Source organism: Neodiprion fabricii, unplaced genomic scaffold (genome assembly GCF_021155785.1).
Source record: "Neodiprion fabricii isolate iyNeoFabr1 unplaced genomic scaffold, iyNeoFabr1.1 ptg000036l, whole genome shotgun sequence".
Lineage (NCBI taxonomy): Eukaryota > Metazoa > Arthropoda > Insecta > Hymenoptera > Diprionidae > Neodiprion > Neodiprion fabricii.
In genome coordinates this window covers 93,967-117,175 of record NW_025791581.1, presented here as the reverse complement: position 1 = coordinate 117,175, position 23,209 = coordinate 93,967, and the positions used below count along the sequence as shown (strand labels likewise).

The 23,209-nt window shown below is 28.9% G+C and overlaps 1 protein-coding gene across 1 annotated transcript; it reads right to left on the bottom strand.

The window, feature by feature from the left end:
• Positions 1-9,559: 9,559 nt before the first annotated feature.
• Positions 9,560-11,162, bottom strand: LOC124187277. Its single transcript, XM_046579668.1, has 3 exons — positions 10,704-11,162; positions 9,684-10,613; positions 9,560-9,583 (listed from the first exon to the last, which is right to left on the bottom strand). The coding sequence occupies exons 1-3, from the start codon at positions 11,160-11,162 to the stop codon at positions 9,560-9,562; spliced, it is 1,413 nt and encodes a 470-aa protein (XP_046435624.1).
• Between the last annotated feature and the right edge of the window lie 12,047 nt (positions 11,163-23,209).

Below are 23,209 nucleotides of genomic sequence, written 5' to 3'. Positions count from 1 at the left end.
GAATTAGTTTTTTTCGCAAGAATTCTCGATAACTTACCCCAATTCACGTCAATACCTAAAAATTTCGTCAATTTTTTTCCGATTTTTCTGTGAAACTAAATTAAATAATTCAATTCAACATTATTTTGACGATTTTGAGCCAGTTTGATTGGGTGAGTAATTATGGAAGATGTGACGAGCGCGTCAATTCGTTGACAGTGATATTCACGTACCTCCGTTATCACGGTACGATGATTCGGAGTATTTTATAACATTAAATCTTAAATCCGCTGATTTATTTCGAGATTTATTTTTATTTTCACTCGTAGATGTGTGTTTCGTAGTATTGCGTAGCTGGGCATTCGCTTGTTTCACACACACAAGTGTGCGTCCGTGGATGTGCGGCCGGCAGCGTGTGCCGCGGCAACAATACCGAGGTCAGCACTCGAGTAGGGGTACAACAGCGAGTGAGGGGAGGTGCCGATATTTACTTTGTAACCGAATAATAATAATTCACCCAGGCGAACAAAACAGCAATTTCCGTGGCGGCACATCTAGATGAAATGGTGCACTCTGATTGGCCTAGCGCTATCGCTTATAATTCAAAAACTATGCGTCGGACGAGCTTCCGGAAAAAAAATTCTCGGTCGGATTTTAACGAGGTATCACGCTGGCTAGTCCGTGGGAGGCAATTTAGGGACACCCTGTATATAATTATATATATATACAATATATATATATATATATAATTTATATATATAATATATATATAAATACATATATATATATATATATATATATATATATATATATATATGTATATATATATATATATATACATATATATACATACATACATATATTTTTTTACATACATTCATAATATACATTCATATAATGAAATATAAACGAAGGTAATTAAGGTAAATAACGTAATAAAATGAAAAATGATTATAAATGAAAGAAATTATAAATAAATGAAATAGAATAAAAAATGAGCGGATGATTAGAAATATTCAGGATTTTCCTAATAATTATACATAATTCTCAAAAATTAAAATAATGTGAGAAAAAAATTTTTTTCTCCAATTTCCCTCTTTTCAGAAGTATATTAAAAATTATAATATACATATATACATTCATATATACATATATATATATATATATATATATATATGTATGCATATATGTATTTATATATATTCATATTATACACTAATATAATAAAATATAGATGAAGGTAATTGAGGTAAATAATGTAATAAAACAAAAAATGATTACGAATGAAAGAAATTATGAAAAAATGAAATGGAATAAAAAATAACGGACGATTAGAAATATTTAGGATTTTTCCAATAATTATACATAATTTTAAAAAATTGAAATAATGTGAGATAAATTTTTTTTTTTCAGTTTCTCTCTTCTTGAAAGTAAATTGAAAATTATAATACACATATGTATATATATGTACGTATATATGTATATATATTCATATCATACAATAAGAAAATAGAATTTAAATGAAGGTAATTGAGGTAAATAATGTAATAAAATAAAAAATGATTTTGAATGGAAAAAATTATGAAAAAACAGAATAAAATGAAAAATACGCAAATATTTAAAAATATTCAGGATTTTTTTAATAATTATACATAATTTTGAAAAATTGAAATATTGTGGAAAAAAACTTTTTTTTTTCAATTTTCCTCTTTTCAAAAGTGAATTGAAAATTATAATATACATATATATATTCATAAATACATATATGTATATATATATATATATATATATATATATATATATATATATACATACATATATACATATACTTTTCTACATACATTTATAATATACATCCGTATAATGGAATATAAATGAAGGCAATTAAGGCGAATAATGTAATAAAATAAAAAATGATTATAAATGAGAGAAATTATGAGAAAATGAAATAGAATAAGAAGTAAGCGGATGATTAGAAATATTTAGGATTTTTCTAATAATTATACATAATTTTCAAAAATTGAAATAATGTGAGAAAATTTTTTTTTTTTTTCAATTTCCCTCTTATTAAAAGTATATTGAAAATCATAATATACATATATATATATTCATATATACATATGTATATATATGTATATATATATATATATTCATATATATTTGTATTATACATTAATATAATAGAATATAAATGACGGTAATTGAGGTAAATAACGTCATAAAATGAAAAATGATTGTGAATAGAAAAAATTATAAAAAAATGAAATAAAATAAAAAATAAGCAAATAATTAAAAATATTTAGGATTTTTCTAATAATTATGCATAATTTTAAAAAATTGAGATAATGTGAGAAAAATTTTTGTTTCCAATTTTCCTCTTTTTAAAAGTAAATTGAAAATTATAATATACATAAATATATTCATATACACATATATATGTATATATAAATATAGATATATAGGTATATATATATATATACATATATATATGTATACACATATACATATATTTTTTTACATACATTCATAATATACATCCATATAATGGAATATAAATGAAGGTAATCAAGGTAAATAATGTAATAAAATAAAAAATGATTATAAATGGGAGAAATTATGAAAAAATGAAATAGAATAAAAAATAAGCGGATGATTAGAAATATTTAGGACTTTCCCAATAATTATACATAATTTAAAAAAATTCAAATCATGTGAGAAAAATTTTTTCTCTTTCAGTTTCTCTCTTCTTAAAAGTAAATTGAAAATTATAATATACATATGTATATATTCATATATATATATATATATATATGTAAGTTTGTGGCCTGTTTACCCAAACTTATCTATGAAAAACAACAAACACGCTGAACGGGTTACGGAAAGGATAACCAAGAGTGACCATCGCGGAATCATCGCCTGGGGAGAGAGGGGAGTGATTGACAGGCGCTCGAGACATCCACTAGCGTCATAGTGAATGCTCAGTAAAATATATTGTAAATTATATTACAAATTATTCTTTTTACCAGTCAACTAAGCCTACAAACCCGATCGTCAAAACCGACATTGTTGTTGATTTAGGTGACTATAAGTGTTATAATTATTTATGTCATTATTTATGTAATTATTTGTGATTGGAGTTAATATTATGTTTTAGTATCGTTTCTACATCAACCCAAGTCGTTGAGACTCAGGAATTATTATTTCCGCAACCCTTTTAAGTTATAAGAGTCACGCTCATAACTTAAAAATCAACAACAAAACGGAGAAGGTCAAGGTCAAATTCCAGTTCGCCGCAGAAGCCTGGGATGCCAAGACGACCGTCATCAAGGTTAAAGCCATCCAAGTATTGGAACAGGAACAAATTTTTTCTATTGAACAAAAAGATCAACCGATTTCGAACCATGCTGAGCTGGCCAAATTACCAGTGGTCAAAGGAATTATCAAGAGTCTGGATAAAAGAGGGAAGCAGAGAAAAGCTATCGTCTCACTGGACGCGCATCTGCAAAGGTTATACTTCGATGAGGAGGGTAATGTAGTGTTCAACGATCATTACCTGGAGGAAATAGAAACCCCCCAACCCACTCCAAACTCATCCAGTTTAACAGTTCCGGCACGTGAAACCCCGATCCAATCGATTTCGAAGGGCATTTTATTAGAAAAATTTTCAAACAGAAATCAGAACGCAAAATCATGGCTCACTTTATTTGTTCTTGAATGTGAAAGATTTAAAGTGGAAGAAAATCAATTCCCCGAGGTTCTGAAACTAGTTTTAGAAGGACCAGCCTTTGGGAAAGTTCCTTTCTGGAAACATTCGGGGAAAAATCGTGGTCAGAGGTCGAATACGCTTACTCTTTTCGTTGGATAAGTGGACCATATTTAGATTTTGCATTAAAAAAGAGAAACCTATTAATAGATGCAGATCCAGAATTAGGCGTCAGTTCACAAATAAATTTTATCGTTATTGCCCTGCCAAAATTTGTTCGATCACACCTTCATAAACGTGAATTGAAAACGACAGAAAATTTAATGTCTAGTCTGAGTCAACTTCAACCAATATCAAACAATAACAGCTCACGTATAGAAATAAATAAGCAAAATCGAAAGTTCGATCCATGTCGTATTTGCGACAAAGCCGGATATAAAAATAGATTCCATCCAGAGGAAATTTGCAGAAATGCAAGATCAGCGATTATCAAATCTGCCGAATCAAAAAACTAGATAGCCTCCCACTTATAAGACTACATGTTACCGTAAATTGTAATGAAAAGGCAGTTGCTCTTTACGATTCAGGAGCCAATGTGTCCTTGATTAATTATGCATTTTACAAAAAATTAAAAATGAATATCCCTATGAGTGGGGGCTCAACAATAAGAACAATGGGCGGCGTAGCAAGTACGAATGGAAGGGTATTTTTGAAATTAAAGATATTTGAAATAGAAAAAGTAGCGCCATTCCTAATAATGAAAAATGATTTATTTGAAGAAGATCTGTTGCTTGGCTTGGATTGTATGAAATCATTCCGATTGCGTCAAAACGAAAATCTTGAAATTTCTCAAAATATAAGTTCGAACCAAAGTTTTGATTGCGTTAAAATAAACTATGCTTCGAACCATAACGAAGATAGTCTGAATGGTGTGTTAAATAAATACGATTCAGTCTTCGCCAAGGAAAAGTTCGATATAGGTACAGTCAGAAACTTCGAAGCAAGAATAAAATTAACGGAAAATAAGTACATATCGAGAAAACCATATAAGTGCTCTATTCCCGATAAATTAGAAATAGAATTTCAAATAAAGAAATTATTGGAATTAGGATTGATCGAGGAGTCGTATAGTCCATATGCCTCACCAGTGACCTTAGTACACAAGAAAGATGAAGACAAAAAATCGCGACTATGTATTGATTATCGCGAACTAAATAAACTCATAGTACCAGAAGGTTACCCCTTTCCTAGAATTGATGATCTGATTGCTCGTGTTGGGAGGTGTGTTTACTTCTCGAAGTTAGATATCAACTCAGCATTCTGGTCAATACCATTACGTGCGAAAGATAAATATAAAACGGCTTTCGTCACACACCACGGTCACTGGCAATGGGCGTGTCTTCCTTTTGGTTTACAATCGGCTCCAGCAATATTCCAACGAATACTTTCAACCATAATTAGAAACAACAATTTAGACACCTTTGCAATTAATTATATCGATGATATTCTGATATTTTCGAAAAATTACGATGAACACGTACAGTATATTAAACAAACATTGGATGTTTTACATGAGCAAGGCTTGAAATTAAACACGAATAAATGCAGTTTTGCTAAAAAAGAAGTTACGTATCTAGGACACACAATATCAAACAATAGTGTAAAACCGATTAATGACAATTTAATAGCGATCAAAAACTTTCCGATTCCGAAAACAAAAAAACAAGTTAGACAATTCCTGGGGAAAGTAAATTTTTATCTGAAATATATTCCTAGATCCTCAATTATCTTGGATCCATTGCACAATCTCTTGCGAAAAAATGTGCAGTTCGATTGGTCCGCTAGATGTCAAAACAGTTTTGATAAGGTTAAGGGTTGTTTATGTGAAGCACCAATTCTAGCAATATTCGACCCCACTAAACCAATTTTCATATATACAGATGCTAGTTTAGAAGGCGTGGGTGCAATACTAAAACAACCTCAAGAAGATAACACACTTAAACCGGTCTTCTATTTTTCGCGAAAGTTGTCAGAATCTCAAAAAATAAAAAGAGCTATATTTATTGAATGTTTAGCAATCAAAGAGGCGATTTTATATTGGCAATATCACTTAATAGGACAAAAATTTAAAATATTCACAGATCATGAACCTTTACGTAATTTCAACATAAAAAATTGCAAAGATACAGAACTTTTACACATATTAAATTACATTTCACAATTTACATTTGATATCGAATATAATCCCGGCATAAATAATTCAGAGGCTGATTGCTTATCAAGAAACCCGGTTCTATCAGAAAACAAAAATGATGAAGGTTCTAAAATACAAATCGTCAACTTCATAACTATGCAAAACATCTTACAGAACCAAAAAGAATTGAAGTGGGACAAACATTGTAGTAAAGAAAATGATATAATATACAAAACCTTGAACAAAACGAAAAAGATCTGGTTAACAGAAGAATATGGTATTGCAGCCCTTGAAAACTTACATGGGTCACAAGGTCACATTGGAACTAAACAGATGACACTTACGATTACACCAATATTTTATTTTAAAAATATGCACAAACATATTAAAATGATCTGCAGATCATGCGAAACTTGTATCAAAAATAAAACAAGATTTGGAAACTTTGAGGCGCCATTGTCGCAGTTGGGTCCTGCGTCCAAGCCGTTAGAAATAGTTTCATTAGATACAATAGGCGGTTTCACGGGAAATAAATCTCAAAAAAAGTACATGCACTCAATGGTAGATCAATTAACTCGATATGCATTTATCTCCACTTCAAAAACACAAATAGCAAAAGATTTTATAAACCTAGTCCAAATAATAGAAAAGAGAGGTAAAATTCAAACAGTTCTGACAGACCAATATCCTGGGATATATTCCAAAGAATTCAAGAAATATTTGAAAGAAAAAAATATAACACTGATTTTCACAGCGGTAGATTGTCCGTTTTCCAATGGACAAAACGAGCGTACAAATCAAACATTAGTAAACAGAATTCGCTGTAAACTTTACGAAAACCAAAATAAATCATGGACAACAATTGCCGAACAATGCATAAGTGAATAAAACAATACAGTACATAGCTCTACAGGTTTTTCACCAAACTATTTGCTCTCGGGAATGGACAGGTCAATAATTCCAAAGGGATTAAATGAAAACACAAAAGAAAATTTAGATGTCAATAGAGCAACAGCATTAGAAAATTCCATAAAATCGCATAACAGGAATAAATTATACTACGACACTCACACAAATGCAATAGAATATAACGAAAATGACTAAGTGTATATACAAAATGGGAATAAATTAAATAGAAAAAAATTAGATCCCGTCCGAACTGGACCATTCAAAGTTACAAAAAAAATATCTAAATCCATTTATGAAATTGATATCGGTACAAGAAAAAAAGATGTAAATATTTTTCACAAAAGCAAAATGGTCCCATATTCACAACCCGTCCCAGATCCTAACCAATCCTCTCCGGGAAGGGGGGATGTAAGTTTGTGGCCTGTTTACCCAAACTTATCTATGAAAAACAACAAACACGCTGAACGGGTTACGGAGAGGATAACCAAGAGTGACCATCGCGGAATCATCGCCTCGGGAGAGAGGGGAGTGATTGACAGGCGCTCGAGACGTCCACTAGCGTCATAGTGAATGCTCAGTAAAATATATTGTAAATTATATTATAAATTATTCTTTTCACCAGTCAACTAAGCCTACAATCCCGATCGTCAAAACCGACATTGTTGTTGATTTAGGTGACTATAAGTGTTATAATTATTTTTGTTATTATTTATGTAATTATTTGTAATTGGTGTTAATATAATGTTTTAGTATCGTTTCTACATCAACCCAAGTCGTTGGAACTCAGGAATTATTATTTCCGCAACCCTTTTAAGTTATAAGAGTCACGCTTATAACTTAAATATATATATATATATATACATTTGTGTACAATGTGTTTGTGTGTATTGTGTGTACAATGTATATATATATATATACATTTATTTACATATATTTATATTATACATCCATATAATGTAATATAAATGTAGGTAATGAAGGTAAATCATGTGATAAAATAAAATATGATTATGAATGAAAGAAATTATGAAAAAATGAAATAGAATAAAAAATGAGCGGATAATTATAATTATTCAGGATTTTCCTAATAATCATGCATAATTTTGAGAAATTGAAATAATGTGAGAAAATTTTTTTCTTTCAATTTCCCTCTTTTTAAAATGAATTGAAAATTATAATATACATATATACATTTATGTATATATATATGTATATATATATATACATATACATGTATATATGTATTTATATATATATTTATATATATATATATATATATATATGTATATATATATATATATATATATATATATACACATATACATATATTTTTTTAAATACATTCATAATATACATCCATGTAATGAAATTTAAATGAAGGTAATTAAGGTAAATAATGTAATAAAATGAAAAATGATTATAAATGAAAGGAATTATAAAAAAATGAAACAGAATAAAAAATAAGCGGATAATTAGAAATATTTAGGATTTTCCTAATAATTATACATAATTTAAAAAAATTATAATAATGTAAAAAAAATTTTTTTTTTGAAATTTCCATCTTTTTGAAAGTAAATTGCAAATTATAATACACATATATATATACACACACACGTATATATATATATATATACACACACATATATATATAATCAAACATTAGTAAACAGAATTCGCTGTAAACTTTACGAAAACCAAAATACACACACATATATATATATATATATATATATTTTTTTTTTTTTTTTATTTGTATATACTAGGGGCTTCGCCCCTGCGCGTTTCGCGCGCCAACCCCATCTCGGCGCTACGCGCCTCGGGCACTCGGCGCTGCGCGCCTCGTTGTTCAGCGCTTCGCGCCTCACTATTTCCTTACGTATTGTCTAGTCGGTTGCTTCCGATCAACCCGACATTGCTATTGGCTCCCTATGTAGGTCTGCTCAGATTATTTTCGTAAACGAATCCACTCACATGTACAAAACTCCCGATGCCATGCAACCCCAATTGCATCCGGCGACTTATTTTGCTATAGTCATTATTTTCAGATTTTTTTACGTATATCTACGTATAGAGATATAGAGTCTACTGCATCTGGTTTATAAGTACAAATAATTGATATCAATTCTTTGTTTTTTTAAATAAATTTATTTAACATTTTTCACTTTAAATTTAGTTCGAAGTTGACTTCGAATTTCATTGATTGATGAAAAATTTCGATATTCGCTTTCGCTCGTCTGAGCTCAGAGTAGATTCAATTGTTTATTTGCGAGTTTCCCCAGAAACTATTTTCGCTCGAGTCAGTTCCCGTTTTCGTGAAGAAGAATCGAACATTTCTTTAGAGCTCCTCAAAGCTATTCATGAGGTTCGTGAGGATTGGTTGATAAAACAAACCTTTTTTTCTTTATCAGCTCCGATCTTGGTTATTAATGCAGAAGCTACGGCTGATCAAGTTTTTAGAGATCTTTGTACTTTCTTGACATGCGTAGGTTAACCTATACTTACTTTATGAAGGAATAAAGCTAATTAAATGAAAGACAAAAGAAAAAGTAAAATAGATTTTCTATATTGAAATAACACAAAGATTACATGAAATTGTGTTTCAAAAATTGCTTTCTTGCAATCATTATTTTGTACAGCTGGTCTCCATTTTGTAGGTTCGATGCGGGGTAAAGCTTTATGAGTTGAAATCGGGTTTCGGTCAGTTTGATTTTCTGCGTTGTACCTAATGCTTAGTTGGAATCGGGTTTCGGTCAACTTAATCTTCTGCGTTGTGCCTAACAATCGCCCCGAGCGTTGCCCTATAATTAAAATTGAATGATTTTTAAGATAGACTTGATTTTTTATGGAATTATAATTGAATTATTTTTCAATAATTAACAAACTTTTCAACGAGCTTACAACGTATCCTTCAATCTTTCCAAATACTGAACCGCTTTCGATTTCCTTTAGTGCCTGTTGTAGCCGCATGTTGAATATTCGACAAGCTATTGTTGGAATGTCATTTACAGTGGTACCTGTAGGAAAATCTTTCAATACCGTACATATTTCCGGCCACTTAGGATTACATGTCATTGTAATAAATAAATCCGGTCGTCCAACTTTCCTTGTTATTGCCATTGCATCTTGGTACTGCTGTTGCATATGTCGCATGCTGCCGGAAAATGATGATGGTAAAATCATTTGGTTCCCAAGTCTTGTTCGATCCGACGTATTCGCTTCACTATTTGATATGTGATCAGTCATTCCTTTGTAACATTCTACACGCAATTGCTTCTGATTATTTCTTAAAAACAATAAACGCTGCGATTCAATTGTGAGATATGCGTGAATCACATAGTGTTGTGTCAATCGTCCGCTCCGCAACAACTGATTCTGTGCTTCGCCTCGACGTAAGGCCAATCGATGTCCATAATATTGAACAGGAGAGATTTTCTTGTTTGTTCCTACGTGTTTCATATTATAGCTCAATCCTAAATCACCGCTCGGAAATAGTAATGGAAAAGTCATTGGATCAACGTGATGCGAATATCTCGGCACATATCCAACTGCACGGTCTTGTTTTGGAAATACTTGTACTTCTATATTTTCAGATACTGCCCCGTCATCTGAAACGATCAGAGCTGCTAGCTCACCACAAGTTGGCGCATTGTACCGCCGTCTATCGTCTTCCTTGAGTGCTATAAAGTTTAATCTCACCAGGCTTTCTCCCTTAACAAATCGCTCGTACGTTGTTTTAAAATTTGATGCATAAGGATTGATATCTATTATCAGTCTACCAATAATTTCTAACAGATTTGCTCTTCTTGCATCATTTTCTCTCAGCGCTAGCTGAGTTTGTACGTCGTAGATGTGAATTTGTCCATATCTCGTTCAGTTATTGTTTGCGGTCTCTAAATTTGTAGATATTTTGTAACTCACATCCCCGATTATTTTCATCACATATGGTCCTGAATTCCCCATATCTGCCACGGTACGATTAAATGATGCAAACGCAAACGCGTCATTATATGATCGTATATGTTGTCTGAAGTGTCTTGATACTTCGTCATTCCCTTCTCGCAGACGTTGAAGTACATCAGGATATTCCGTTAATGGTGTTAATAATATTTTTCCTCCATGACAGCAATTATTTGCCACCCTTCCTGTTTCATATTTGAACCTTTCTGCATTGCAATGTTTACATTTTACGTTCATTTCACCCATGTGTAGTTGTTCTACAGTTTTAAAAGTGCCTTTCTCAATATCCCCGTTGTAACGATGCTCAGCAATGATTGATTCACTGTTCATTGCTTCCACTCGTTCTCTGTTTCTGTCTAATTCCAACCTGTCTCTGTTATCTTCTATTGTTTGGCTGAATACACACAGTTCCTTCTCCATCGATTTCAACGTATCACTGTCACTTAATATTTCATCACAAACATGAATTTCCGACACGTTATTCTTGCTTATAAGTCGTCGACACACGTTTTCGTCTGTCGTTTGATCTCGTTGTCTCTTGCTATCCACTTGCAATTCCTTCTATGCTTGCTTTTCTTTTTTTCATCAATCTAAGCTTCCATTCGTTGGTTGAAAATTGGTGTTCCTTCTCTATTGGTATCGATCTATCTCCTTGACTTGCTGAATTATTTTTGCTACCGCTCTGCCCGTTATTCTCCAAAATCACCCTCTTTATATTATTTTTTTCTCTATATTTGCGTTGCTGTTCACTCCGCAAAACACGTCTTTCTTTTGTGGTTAACATAGATCCTGGTTGTCCTTTCACCTAGTTATACGAATATTTGATGGATATTATTCTATGGCTTATTTGGTTCTTCGCACTTACAATTTTATTTTCCTCTTTCTTTTGTAATACTTCCGACCATCCACCGTCTCCATCGCCTTGTCTGCTGGTTGAAACTCCTTCTTTCTCCATTGTCATCGTGAATCCGGGCTGTCCTTTTGACTGTTTGGTGATGTATTTAGATTTACTAATATTTGATTGTTACTTTTCATACTTATTACTCACTATCTGAATTTTATTTTGGTTCTGCAAGAGATCAAAGTGTCCACTGTCTCCGTCGCTGGTAAAGAGTAGTGAGAATTGTATTTCATTTTGTGATCCGATCCGGTGCGGATGAATTTGTTCTTCGCGATACACGATTAAACATATTTTAAAAATGTCCGCAGCTGCAGCTAATTCTGCTTCTCCCCCATATATTCCATTTGTCTTCATGTGTGATTTGTAATCACCAGGTCACCTAATCACAGCACCGTTTGACTCATTACCTGTAATAAAACCCGCAAATGTAGACCAATTATCCACTATATCTGAAACGATACTCAGTCTCACCTCTGCGTGTCGATCTTAAGTGCCGTATACACAATACGGCCAATGCGCGATAAAGACAATTCCCGTCGGGAATCATCTTGATAATTTTCGTTTGCATGGTCATTTTTTGCGCGTCAGAAACAGATACCTATGAAGATATTTGTCATAAACAGCCGATGACAGCTGTCAAAGGGTTTCCTAGCTGCTTTTTGTTTTGTTTTCGGGATCTCGGCCCACCGCCAACTTCATGCGTATACTATTGTTATTATAATTTTTTTCTACGTTCATTTGTTTGAAACTTTTTCATTAGATAAAGAGATTTATATTATACATTCATATAATAGAATATAAAAGAAGGTAATTAGGGTGAAAAATGAGATGAGATAAAAAATGATTATAAATGAAAAAAATGATTAAAAAATGAAATAAAATGATGAATAAGCGTATGATGAAAAATATTTAGGATTTTTCTAATAATAATACATGATTTCAAAAAATTAAAATAATGTGAAAAGAAATTTTTTTTTTTAATTTCCCATTTTTCGAAAGTAAATTGCGAATTATAATATACATATATATATATATACACACACACGTATACATATAAATACATACATATATATATATATATATATATATATATATATATCTATATTAGAGTGTCCCAAAAAAACCGAATATTTTTTTTTTTTCAAAGCACATTGAAAAATCGTTAGAGTATCTCTAGAAAATGACCCTGTGAAAATATAAGCTCTTAATATTAATATTTAGAGGTGGCGATTTGTAATTTTCTATTCCACATTTAAATAACATGGGAAAATTTTTTTTTGAACTTTGGAATTTTGTAATGGGATAACGAGCTATTTCATAAGTATGACAAAATCAGGTCTTATAGGAAATTTGATGCTCTACAAAAAAGGTATGATTGACATTTTGCGTAAATCCAGCCGTTTCAAAAATATCGAGCCTCAAACTTCGGACTGTTTGAAATTATGCTTCTTTTTTCGTAAATACAACAAAAATTAATTTATATGTATTATAAACCCAGAATTATCAACTGAACAATAAATATATGCATATATTTATTCTTATATTTATTCTTCGGTTGATAATTCTGGGTTTATAATACATATAAATTAATTTTTGTTGTATTTACGAAAAAAGAAGCATAATTTTAAACAGTCCGAAGTTTGAGGCTCGATATTTTTGAAACGGCTGGATTTACGCAAAATGTCAATCAGACCTTTTTTGTGGAGCATCAAATTTCCTATAAGACCTGATTTTGTCATACTTATGAAGTAGCTCGTTATCCCATCACAAAATTCCAAAGTTCAACAAAAAATTTTCCCATGTTATTTAAATGGGAAATAGAAAATTACAAATCGCCACCTCTAAATATTAATATTGAGATTATATTTTCACAGGGTCATTTTCTGGAGATACTCCAACGATTTTTCAATGTTTTTTGAAAAAAAAAAATAGTCGGTTTTTTTGGGACACTCTAATATATATATATATATACATACATATATACATATACTTTTTTACATACATTTATAATATACGAGTACATCCATATAATGAAATATAAATGATGGTAATTATGGTAAATAATGTGATAAAAAGAAAAATGATTATAAATGAAAGAAATTATAAGAAAATAAAATAGAATAAGAAATAAGCGGATAATTAGAAATATTTAGGATTTTCCCAATAATTATACATGATTTTAAAAAATTGAAATATTGTGGAAGAATTTTTTCTTTTTTCGATTTCCCTCTTTTCAAAAGTAAATTGAAAATTATAATATACATATATATATATATTCATACATACATACATATATATATATATATATATATATATATATATATATATATATATATATATATATATATATATATACATATGTATATTTATATGTATACACATATATATTTATTTATATATATTTATATCATACGTTCATATTATAGAATATAAAAGAAGGTAATTACGGTAAGAAAAGTGATGAAATAAAAAATTATTATGAATGAAAAAAATGATTTAAAAATAAAATAAAATAAAAAATAAGCGGATAATTCAATATATTCAGGATTTTTCTGATAATTATACACATTCTCAAAAAATTAAAATAATGTAAAAAAAATTTTTTTTTTTCAAATTTCCCTCTTTTTAAAAGTAAATTGTAAATTATAATCTACATATATATATTCATATATACATATATATATATATATATAAATATATGTATATCTATATATATATATATATTAGGGTGCTTTTTTTTGGACTATTTTTTTTTTTTCGGTCCCATCGTGAAATTTTTTTGGAAATACAACAAAAAAAATTCCCTGAAAGATTGAGCCTTTAATATTAATATTAAGTGCTCGCCCAAGGCATGTAAAGATTTCCCGCTTAAAATACACGTAAACTTCAATTTTTTTCTTCAAAACATCTACAGTTCAGAGGCATTCTATGGTGTAGTCTAGGACGTCAGTAGGTTTTTTTTCGGAATGAAATGCTCTACAAAAATTCCCTACAAATTTGTTGAATATTTTTTTTTTGTAGCTCTTGTTATTTACGAGATACGGGCAAAAAGATAAGAATTTCGTGAAAAAATTGGGTTTCGGTGGCCCGTACGACTTCACCGCAATGAGCACTTTTGTAGAGCATTTCACTCCGAAGAAAACCTGCTAACGTCCTAGACTACACTATAGAATGCCGCTGAACTGTAGATGTTTTAAAGAAAAAAATTGAAGTTTACGTGTATTTTAAGCGGGAAATCTTTACATGCCTTGGGCGAGCACTTAATAATAATATTAAGGGCTCAATCTTTCAGGGAATTTTTTTTGTTGTATTTCCAACAAAATTTCACGATGGGACCGAAAAAAAAAAATGTAGTCCAAAAAAAAAGCACCCTAATATTTATATTATACGTTCATATTATAGAATATGAAAGAAGGTAATTACGGTAAAAAAAGTGATGGAATAAAAAATTATTATAAATGAAAAAAATGATTCAAAAATGAAATAAAATAAAGAATAAGCGGATAATTCAAAACATTTAGGATTTTTCTAATAATTATACACATTTACAAAAAATTGAAATTAAGTGAAAAAAAAACTTTTTTTTTTAATTTCCCTTATCCGAAAGTAGATTGAAAATTATAATATACATATATATATATACACACACGTGTATATACATATATACATATATATATATATATATATATATTATACATTAATATGAATAGAATATAAATGAAGGTAATTGAGGTAAATAATGTAATAAAATAAAAAATGATTCATCCAAATAAATTATTTCCTTAAATTAAAGAATAATTAATTTTCAAAAATTAAAAATATGAAATTAAATAAATAATAATTCATCTAACAGTATGTTGTTTTTAAATTTCACAAGAAGTTTTGATCTATCTTATAAATGTTCCAGATTAAAATTCATAAAGTAAATTGTACGGCATTTTTCCGATAAATAATATTTTTTTTTCAATCAATATGTGAGCAGATAATTGAAAAAAATTTAGGAATTTTCTAATAATCTCTCTATCTAATAAAAAAGTTTCAAACAAATGAACGTGAAAAAAGATTATAATAACAATAGTAAAAAAAAGATTATAATAACAATAGTATACGCATGAAGTTGGCGGTGGGGTGAGATCCCAAAAACAAAACAAAAAGCATCTTTGACAGCTGTCGTCGGCTGTTTATGACAGTCTTTGACAAATATCTTTATAGGTATCTGTTTCTGACGCGCAAAAAATGACCATGCAAACGAAAATTATCAAGATGATTCCCGACGGGAATTGTCTTTATCGCGCATTGGCGTATTGTGTATACGGCACTTAAGATCGACACGCAGAGGTGAGACTCAGTATCATTTCAAATATAGTGGATAATTGGTCTACATTTGCGGGTTTAATTACAGGTAATGAGTCAAACGGTGATGTGATTAGGTCACCTGGTGATTACAAATCACATACGAATGAAAATGCAATATATGCAGCTACGGACATTTTTAAGATATGTTTAATCGTGTATCGCGAAGAACAAATTCATCCACACCAGATCAGATCACAAAATGAAACACAATTCTCACTACTCTTTACCGGCGACGGAGACAGTGGACACTTTGATGTCTTGCAGAACCAAAATAAAATTCAGATACTGAGTAATCAGTATAAAAAGTAACAATCAAATAATATTAAATCTAAATATATCACCAAACAGTCAAAGGGACTGCCAGGATTTACGATGAAGATGGAGAAAGGATGATTTTCATGCAGCAGACAAGGCGATGAAGATGGTGGATGGTCGGAAGTATCACAAAAGAAAGAGGAAAATTAAATTTTAAGTGCGAAGAACCAAATAAGCCATAGAATAATATCCATCAAATATTCGTATAACCAGGTAAGAGGACGACCAGGATCGATGTTGACCACAAGAGAAAGAGGTGTTTTGCGGAGTGAACAGCAACACAAATTTGGAGAAAAAAATAATATAAAGAAGGTGATAATGAAAAATAACGGGCAGAGCGGTAGCAAAAATAATTCAGCAAGTCAAGGAGATAGATTGATATCAATAGAGAAGGAACACCAATTTTCAACCAACGAATGGAAGCTTAGATTGATGGAAATAAGAAAAGTAAGCACAGCAGGAATTGAAGTGAACAGCAAGTGCAGACCTGTCATCAAATCAACATGAAGGAATTCGCCTGTCTACTAGACGATGCGTAAGGAAATAGTGAGGCGTGAAGCGCCGAGATGGGGTTGGCGCGCGAAGCGCGCAGGGGCGAAGCCCCTAGTTATATATAATTTTAAAAATTTGAATAATGTAAAAAAAATTTTCCGTCAGAAAGTTGTCTTTCTTTACAAGAAAATCAAAAATTGTAACATATATATAAATATTCACATACATGTATAGATACATATATGTATATGTATATATATATATATATATATATATATACGCACACACATGTATATGTATATATATATTTATGTGTACTTATATTGAACATTAATCTAATAAAATATGAATCGAGGTAATTAGGTTGAATAATTTCATACATTAAGAAATGATTCATTTGAATAAATTGTTTTTCTTGAATCGATGAATAATTAATTTTTGAAAATGAAAATATGAAATTAAATAAATAATAATTCATCTATCTGTATGTTTTCTCTCAATTTCATGAAGAGTTCGAATCCATTGTATAAATGTGCCAAATTTTAATTCATGAAGTAACTTAAATGGCATTTTTCTAATGAATAATATTTTTATTTTAATCAACGTGTGAGCAGACAATTAAAAAAATGTATGAGATTTTCCTAATGATTATATATAATTTTAAAATCCTCAAATCATGTAAAAAAAATTTTTTTCTCAAAATTTCTCTTCTCTTAAAAGTAAATTCAAAATTATCATATATAAACACACACACATATGTATATATATATATATATATATATATATATATATATATATATACATATTTGCATATATTTATATTATAAATCAATATAGTAGAATATGAATGAAGGTCATTAGGTTCTCAAAGTGAAAAATAATCAATTTTTTGAAATTGAATATATAAAATTAAATAAATAATAATTCATCTATCTGTATGTCTTCTCTCAATTTCATGGATAGTTTTAATTCATTGTATAAATGTTCCAAATTTCTATTCATGAAGTAAATTAAATGGCATTTTTCTGTTGGATAATATTTTTATTTTAATTAATATGTGAGAAGAGAATTAAAAAATATATAGGATTTTTCTAATAATGAGATATAATTTCAAAAAATTCAAACTATGTGAAAAAAATTTTTTTTCAAATTTCTTTTATTTTGAAAGTAAATGAAAAATCATAATATATATATATATATATATATATATACATATATACACACACACACACACATAGATATATATATATATATATATATATATATATATATATATATATATATATATATATATATTTATATGTGTTTATGTCAAACATTGATATAATAGAATATAAATGGAGGTAATTAAGTAAGATAATTCAATAGAATGAAAAATGATTTAGTTTAATAAATTATTCTTCTCAAATTAAAGAATATTCAATTTTTAAAAATTAAAAATATGAAATGAAATAGATAATAATCCATCTATTTGTATGTTTTCTTTGAATTTTATACTTGGTTCTTATTTATTGTATAAATGTTTCAAATTACAATTCATAAAGTAAATTGAATGGCATTTTTCTAATGAATATTATTTTTACTTTGATTAATATGTGAGCAGATAATTAAAAAATATACAGGATTTTCCTAATAATTATATATAATTTTAAAGAATTTGAATAACGCAAAAAAATTTTTAACTACAAAAATTTCTCTTTTTTTAGAAGTAAATTAAAAATTATCATATATATATATATATATATATATACCGGGACAATCTCTTGAAACTATACATACAATGCGCATGCGCCAAATAATTCAATGTCATTGGTCGGTGAAATCGCCCCGCGGAGATGTTTTCGTCTGCTGAGCAGGGCGCCAACGTACACAAAATGAGACAAGACTCAAGAGCTGTAAATCTCTCGTGCATAAAACCGCGGATTGAGGTTATGTTGCTGTTTATTTTTACGTAGCGCGAATTGTCTGAGAATACTATTGTTCAGCAATGCCGTGGTCGATATCGGAAAATATTCAATCGACGCAAATATCTAATGATACAGAAATTGGATGTTATTTATTGAAAGAAAAAATCTGAAATTCAATGTGAAATTTCATTAACAAGTGGGAGTCTGGACAAACGGAGGCAGGTGAGTAAAAACAATGTTTATTGTGAACAGATTCTTTATTTACATGAAATTAAAAATGCGTCTCATTAACGATTTATGTTTCGTGCATTTTATTGGAAATTAGTTGTATCCAAAAATACCAAAAGATCCAGTCTGATAATAATAGCTTCTAATATTTTCAGGTACGAAATAATTCATTGTCAAAACGGGACTAAGTTTGTCAGGCATGAAAGCATGTAGGCAAATTTCTAATTACGTGATCTTTGACAATTACAATATTTTAACATGGATTCAATGATGAGAATCGTTTTTTTTTTCAGCAGGCTCGAAGTTTAATCTTTGATTAACACGAGGAAAATTATGCCTTACCTGATGGTCAAAACGTTTAGGTGGCAAGGATCCTGGTTTCTCGAGCGGTACGATCATTATAACCATCGAACCTGGTTGTTCCGTCAGACATCAGGTGCCAGAGTGAATTTCATCAGGCCATCGCCACCTTCTTAACATCAGTGGAGGCAAAATTGAAGAGCGGGATATACTACAGATCATAATGGCTGAATATACCATCATTTTACTTTGATCGAGCCAATAGCGATAAGTTTGTTACTTAACAGTTGCCGCCAACTTATTCTACCGAGGAATCATTCTGTGCACCATTGTAATTCAAGCATTATTATTGACCAGCATTGTTTTTCAAACTTTATGTCATTTAATTTGGTATCTTATTTTGAAGCTTACTTTGACTCTGTTTGGCATTAAATTCAGATAAATAGTTTTTCAAGTCCTCAATAAGATTGTAGGGTTGAATTTTGCTAGGCAAACTGAATCAATCTAAATCTAGAACTGTTAAATAAGTTCAGTTAAAAATGTCTTCAAATTTAATCTTCCTTGACGGTGTCATCTGGCTAGCTAGTTGCACGATAACTTGAAACCAAATTCAATTTTACACTCTTTATAGGATCCTACGCTAAGACTGAAAGCTTGTGAATCTCTATTTAGCGCAATTATTTCTGCATATCATATTAGCATTGTCGGGAGCAAAAAAAATCTAATTTTGAGATTGGAAATGGAACCTGAAACGCAGAAGTTATTCAGTAGCACGAATTGAAAACCAAGAATTTTATAATGGTTCCTGCAACAAAGGGACTCCTTCCAAATATCCTTGTTACAAGGTGATGTTCGGAGGACTGTGAACAAGATATAGTATCGGATTACATTATTTGGAAAAAAATCTTCATAAACTTCGTTAAAAATTAGATATTCATTTATTTTGATGGAACAAGGGACACAATCTTGAATCCGATAAGTCAATATCCTCGTAATAATGTTCTGACATTACTCTAAAACATGATTGTCCTTGAAGGTAATTGTGACGTTGAGGCGCATTTTGCGAAAGTTGATTTTCAACTTGTGTCACAGGATGTCATCTACGTTCCTGAGTTCCACGCTTCCGATTGGATTTTTTTTGTTTCGAACCGCACTAACATGAAATACAGAAATCATTTTAACAAACCTAATATTACTTGAATTTTCAATTTGAGTATTAGGTTCCCTTCATTTATTTAATTGAACATCATTAAAACATCATTAAAAATACATTGACTATCGACTTTTTGTAAATTTTGTTGAACTATTTTCGAGAAAAAAAAGATTCACAGTTCTGTTACAGATAGTTTGATATTTAAATTTCTTGAACACTCGGTTTAATGTCCCATTTTCAAAAGTGATAAAATTCAATATTACCGCCTGAAATCACAAGAGAGTGAGAAAGTTGCTCAGTTGCTTGAAAGTGGCGATGATCTTTGTACGTGTGATAAATTGAATAGGCAGATAACAGTAAATATTAGAGATGCAATTATTTTGGCCGTATCACCTGTTGACAGAAAAAATTTCATTTTTATTTCTAAAGTACAAAATAATAAAAGTGATCAAATAAAGTGTTCCCACCTACCTGCTGCGTTTCTTCCGAGCACCCAACATTTAAACAGATTTCTCATTTCAGTCGAATAAAGCCAATTTTCAAAGAGCATTACCATCAACTCTCTGAGTCACTATCTCGACTGTTTGAGATTCTAACCTTAAAATTCGTATGAACTACATCGCCGCCAGAAACAGAGTTTGACAGCTGAAACTCGGAGTGGCCAGCCTGCCCGAGCAGCCGATAAAACTCGCGCATGCGCATTGTATGTATAGTTTCAAGAGATTGTCCCGGTATATATATTCATATATATTTATATTATACATGATTATGATAGAATATAAATGGAGATAATTGGGTTGAATAATTTATTAAAATAAAAAATGATATATTCAAATAAATTATTTTCCTCAAAGTGAAGAATAATTAATTTTTAAAAATTAAAAATATGAAATCGAATGAAGAATAATTCGTCTATCTGTATGTTTTCTCTCAATTTCATAATTAGTTCTAATTCATCGTATAAATGTTCCAAATTTCAATTCAGGAAGTAAATTAAATAGCATTTTTCTGATGAATAATATTTTTATTCTAATTAATATGTAAGCAGAGAATTAAAAAATATATAGGATTCTTCTAATAATTGGATTTAATTTTGAAAAATTCAAATCATGTGAAAAAAAATTTTTTTTAAAAATTTCTCTTTTTTCGAAAGTAAATGAAAAATCATAATATACATATATATATACACACACACATAGATATATATATATATATATATATATATATATATATATATATATATATATATATATATATATATATATATATATATATATATATATATATATATATATATATATATATATATATATATATATATATTTAAATATGTTTATATTATACATTGATACATTAGAATATAAATGGAGGTTATGAAGTAAAATAATTTATTCAAATTATCATTTTTCTTAAATTATTGAAGAATTAATTTTTAAAAATTAAAAATATGAAATCAAATAATTAATAATTCATCTATCTGTATGTTTTCTCTTGAATTCACAATTAGTTCAAATTCATTGTTTAATGTTCCGAATTTTAATTCATAAAGTTAATTAAATGACATTTTTCTAATGAATAATATTTTGATTTCAATTAGTATGTAAGCAGATGATTGAAAAAATATACGGGATTTCTCTAATAATTATATGTGATTTTAAAAAATTTAAATCATTCAAAAAAAATTTTTTTTCCAAATTTCTCTTTTGTTAAAAGTAAATGAAAAATTATAATAGATACATGTCTGTATATACACACACACACATATATTTATATATATATTTATATTATACATTATTATAATAGAATATAAGTGGAGGTAATTAAGTTGAATAATTTATTGGAATAAAAAATGATTTATTTGAATTAATAATTTTTCTCAAAGTAGAAAATGATTATTTTGAAAATTAAAAATGCGAAATCAAATACATAATAGTTTATCTATCTGCATGTTTTCTCTTAGAATCATAATTAGTTCTAATTCATTGTATAAATGTTCCAAATTTTGATTCATAAAGTAAATTAAATGTCATTTTTCTCATGAATAATATTTTTATTTTAATTGATATGTAAGCAGATAATTAAAGAAATATACGGGATTTCTCTAATAATTATATATAATTCTAAAAAATTTAAATCATGTGAAAATAACTTTTTTTCCTGAATTTCTTTTTTTTTAAAAGTAAGTGAAAAATTATAATTGATATATGTCTATATATACACACACACATATATATATATATATATATTTATATTACACATAATTGTAATAGAATACAAATGGAGGTAATTAAGTTGAATGATTTATTGAAATGAACAATGATTCATTTGAATAAATAATAATTTATCCATCTGTATGTTTTCTCTCAAAATCATAATTAGTTCTAATTTATTGTATGAATGTTCCAAATTTTCATTCATTGAGTAAATTGAATGGCATTTTTCTGATGAATAATATTTTTATTTTAATTAATATGTGAGCAGATCATCAAAAAATGTATAGGATTTTTCTAATAATTACATATAACTTCAAAAAATCTGAATCAACTAAAAGAAATTTTTTTTTTCAAATTTCTCTTCTTTCAAAAGTAAATTAAAAATTATAATATACACATATATATATACACACACATATATATATATATATATATATATATATATTTATATATATTTATATTATACATTAATATAATGGAATATGAATGGAGGTAATTAGGTTAAATGATTCATTAAAATAAGAAATGATTCATTCAAATAAATTATTTTTCTCAAAGTGAAAAATAATTAATTTTTAAAAATTAAGAATATGAAATTCAAT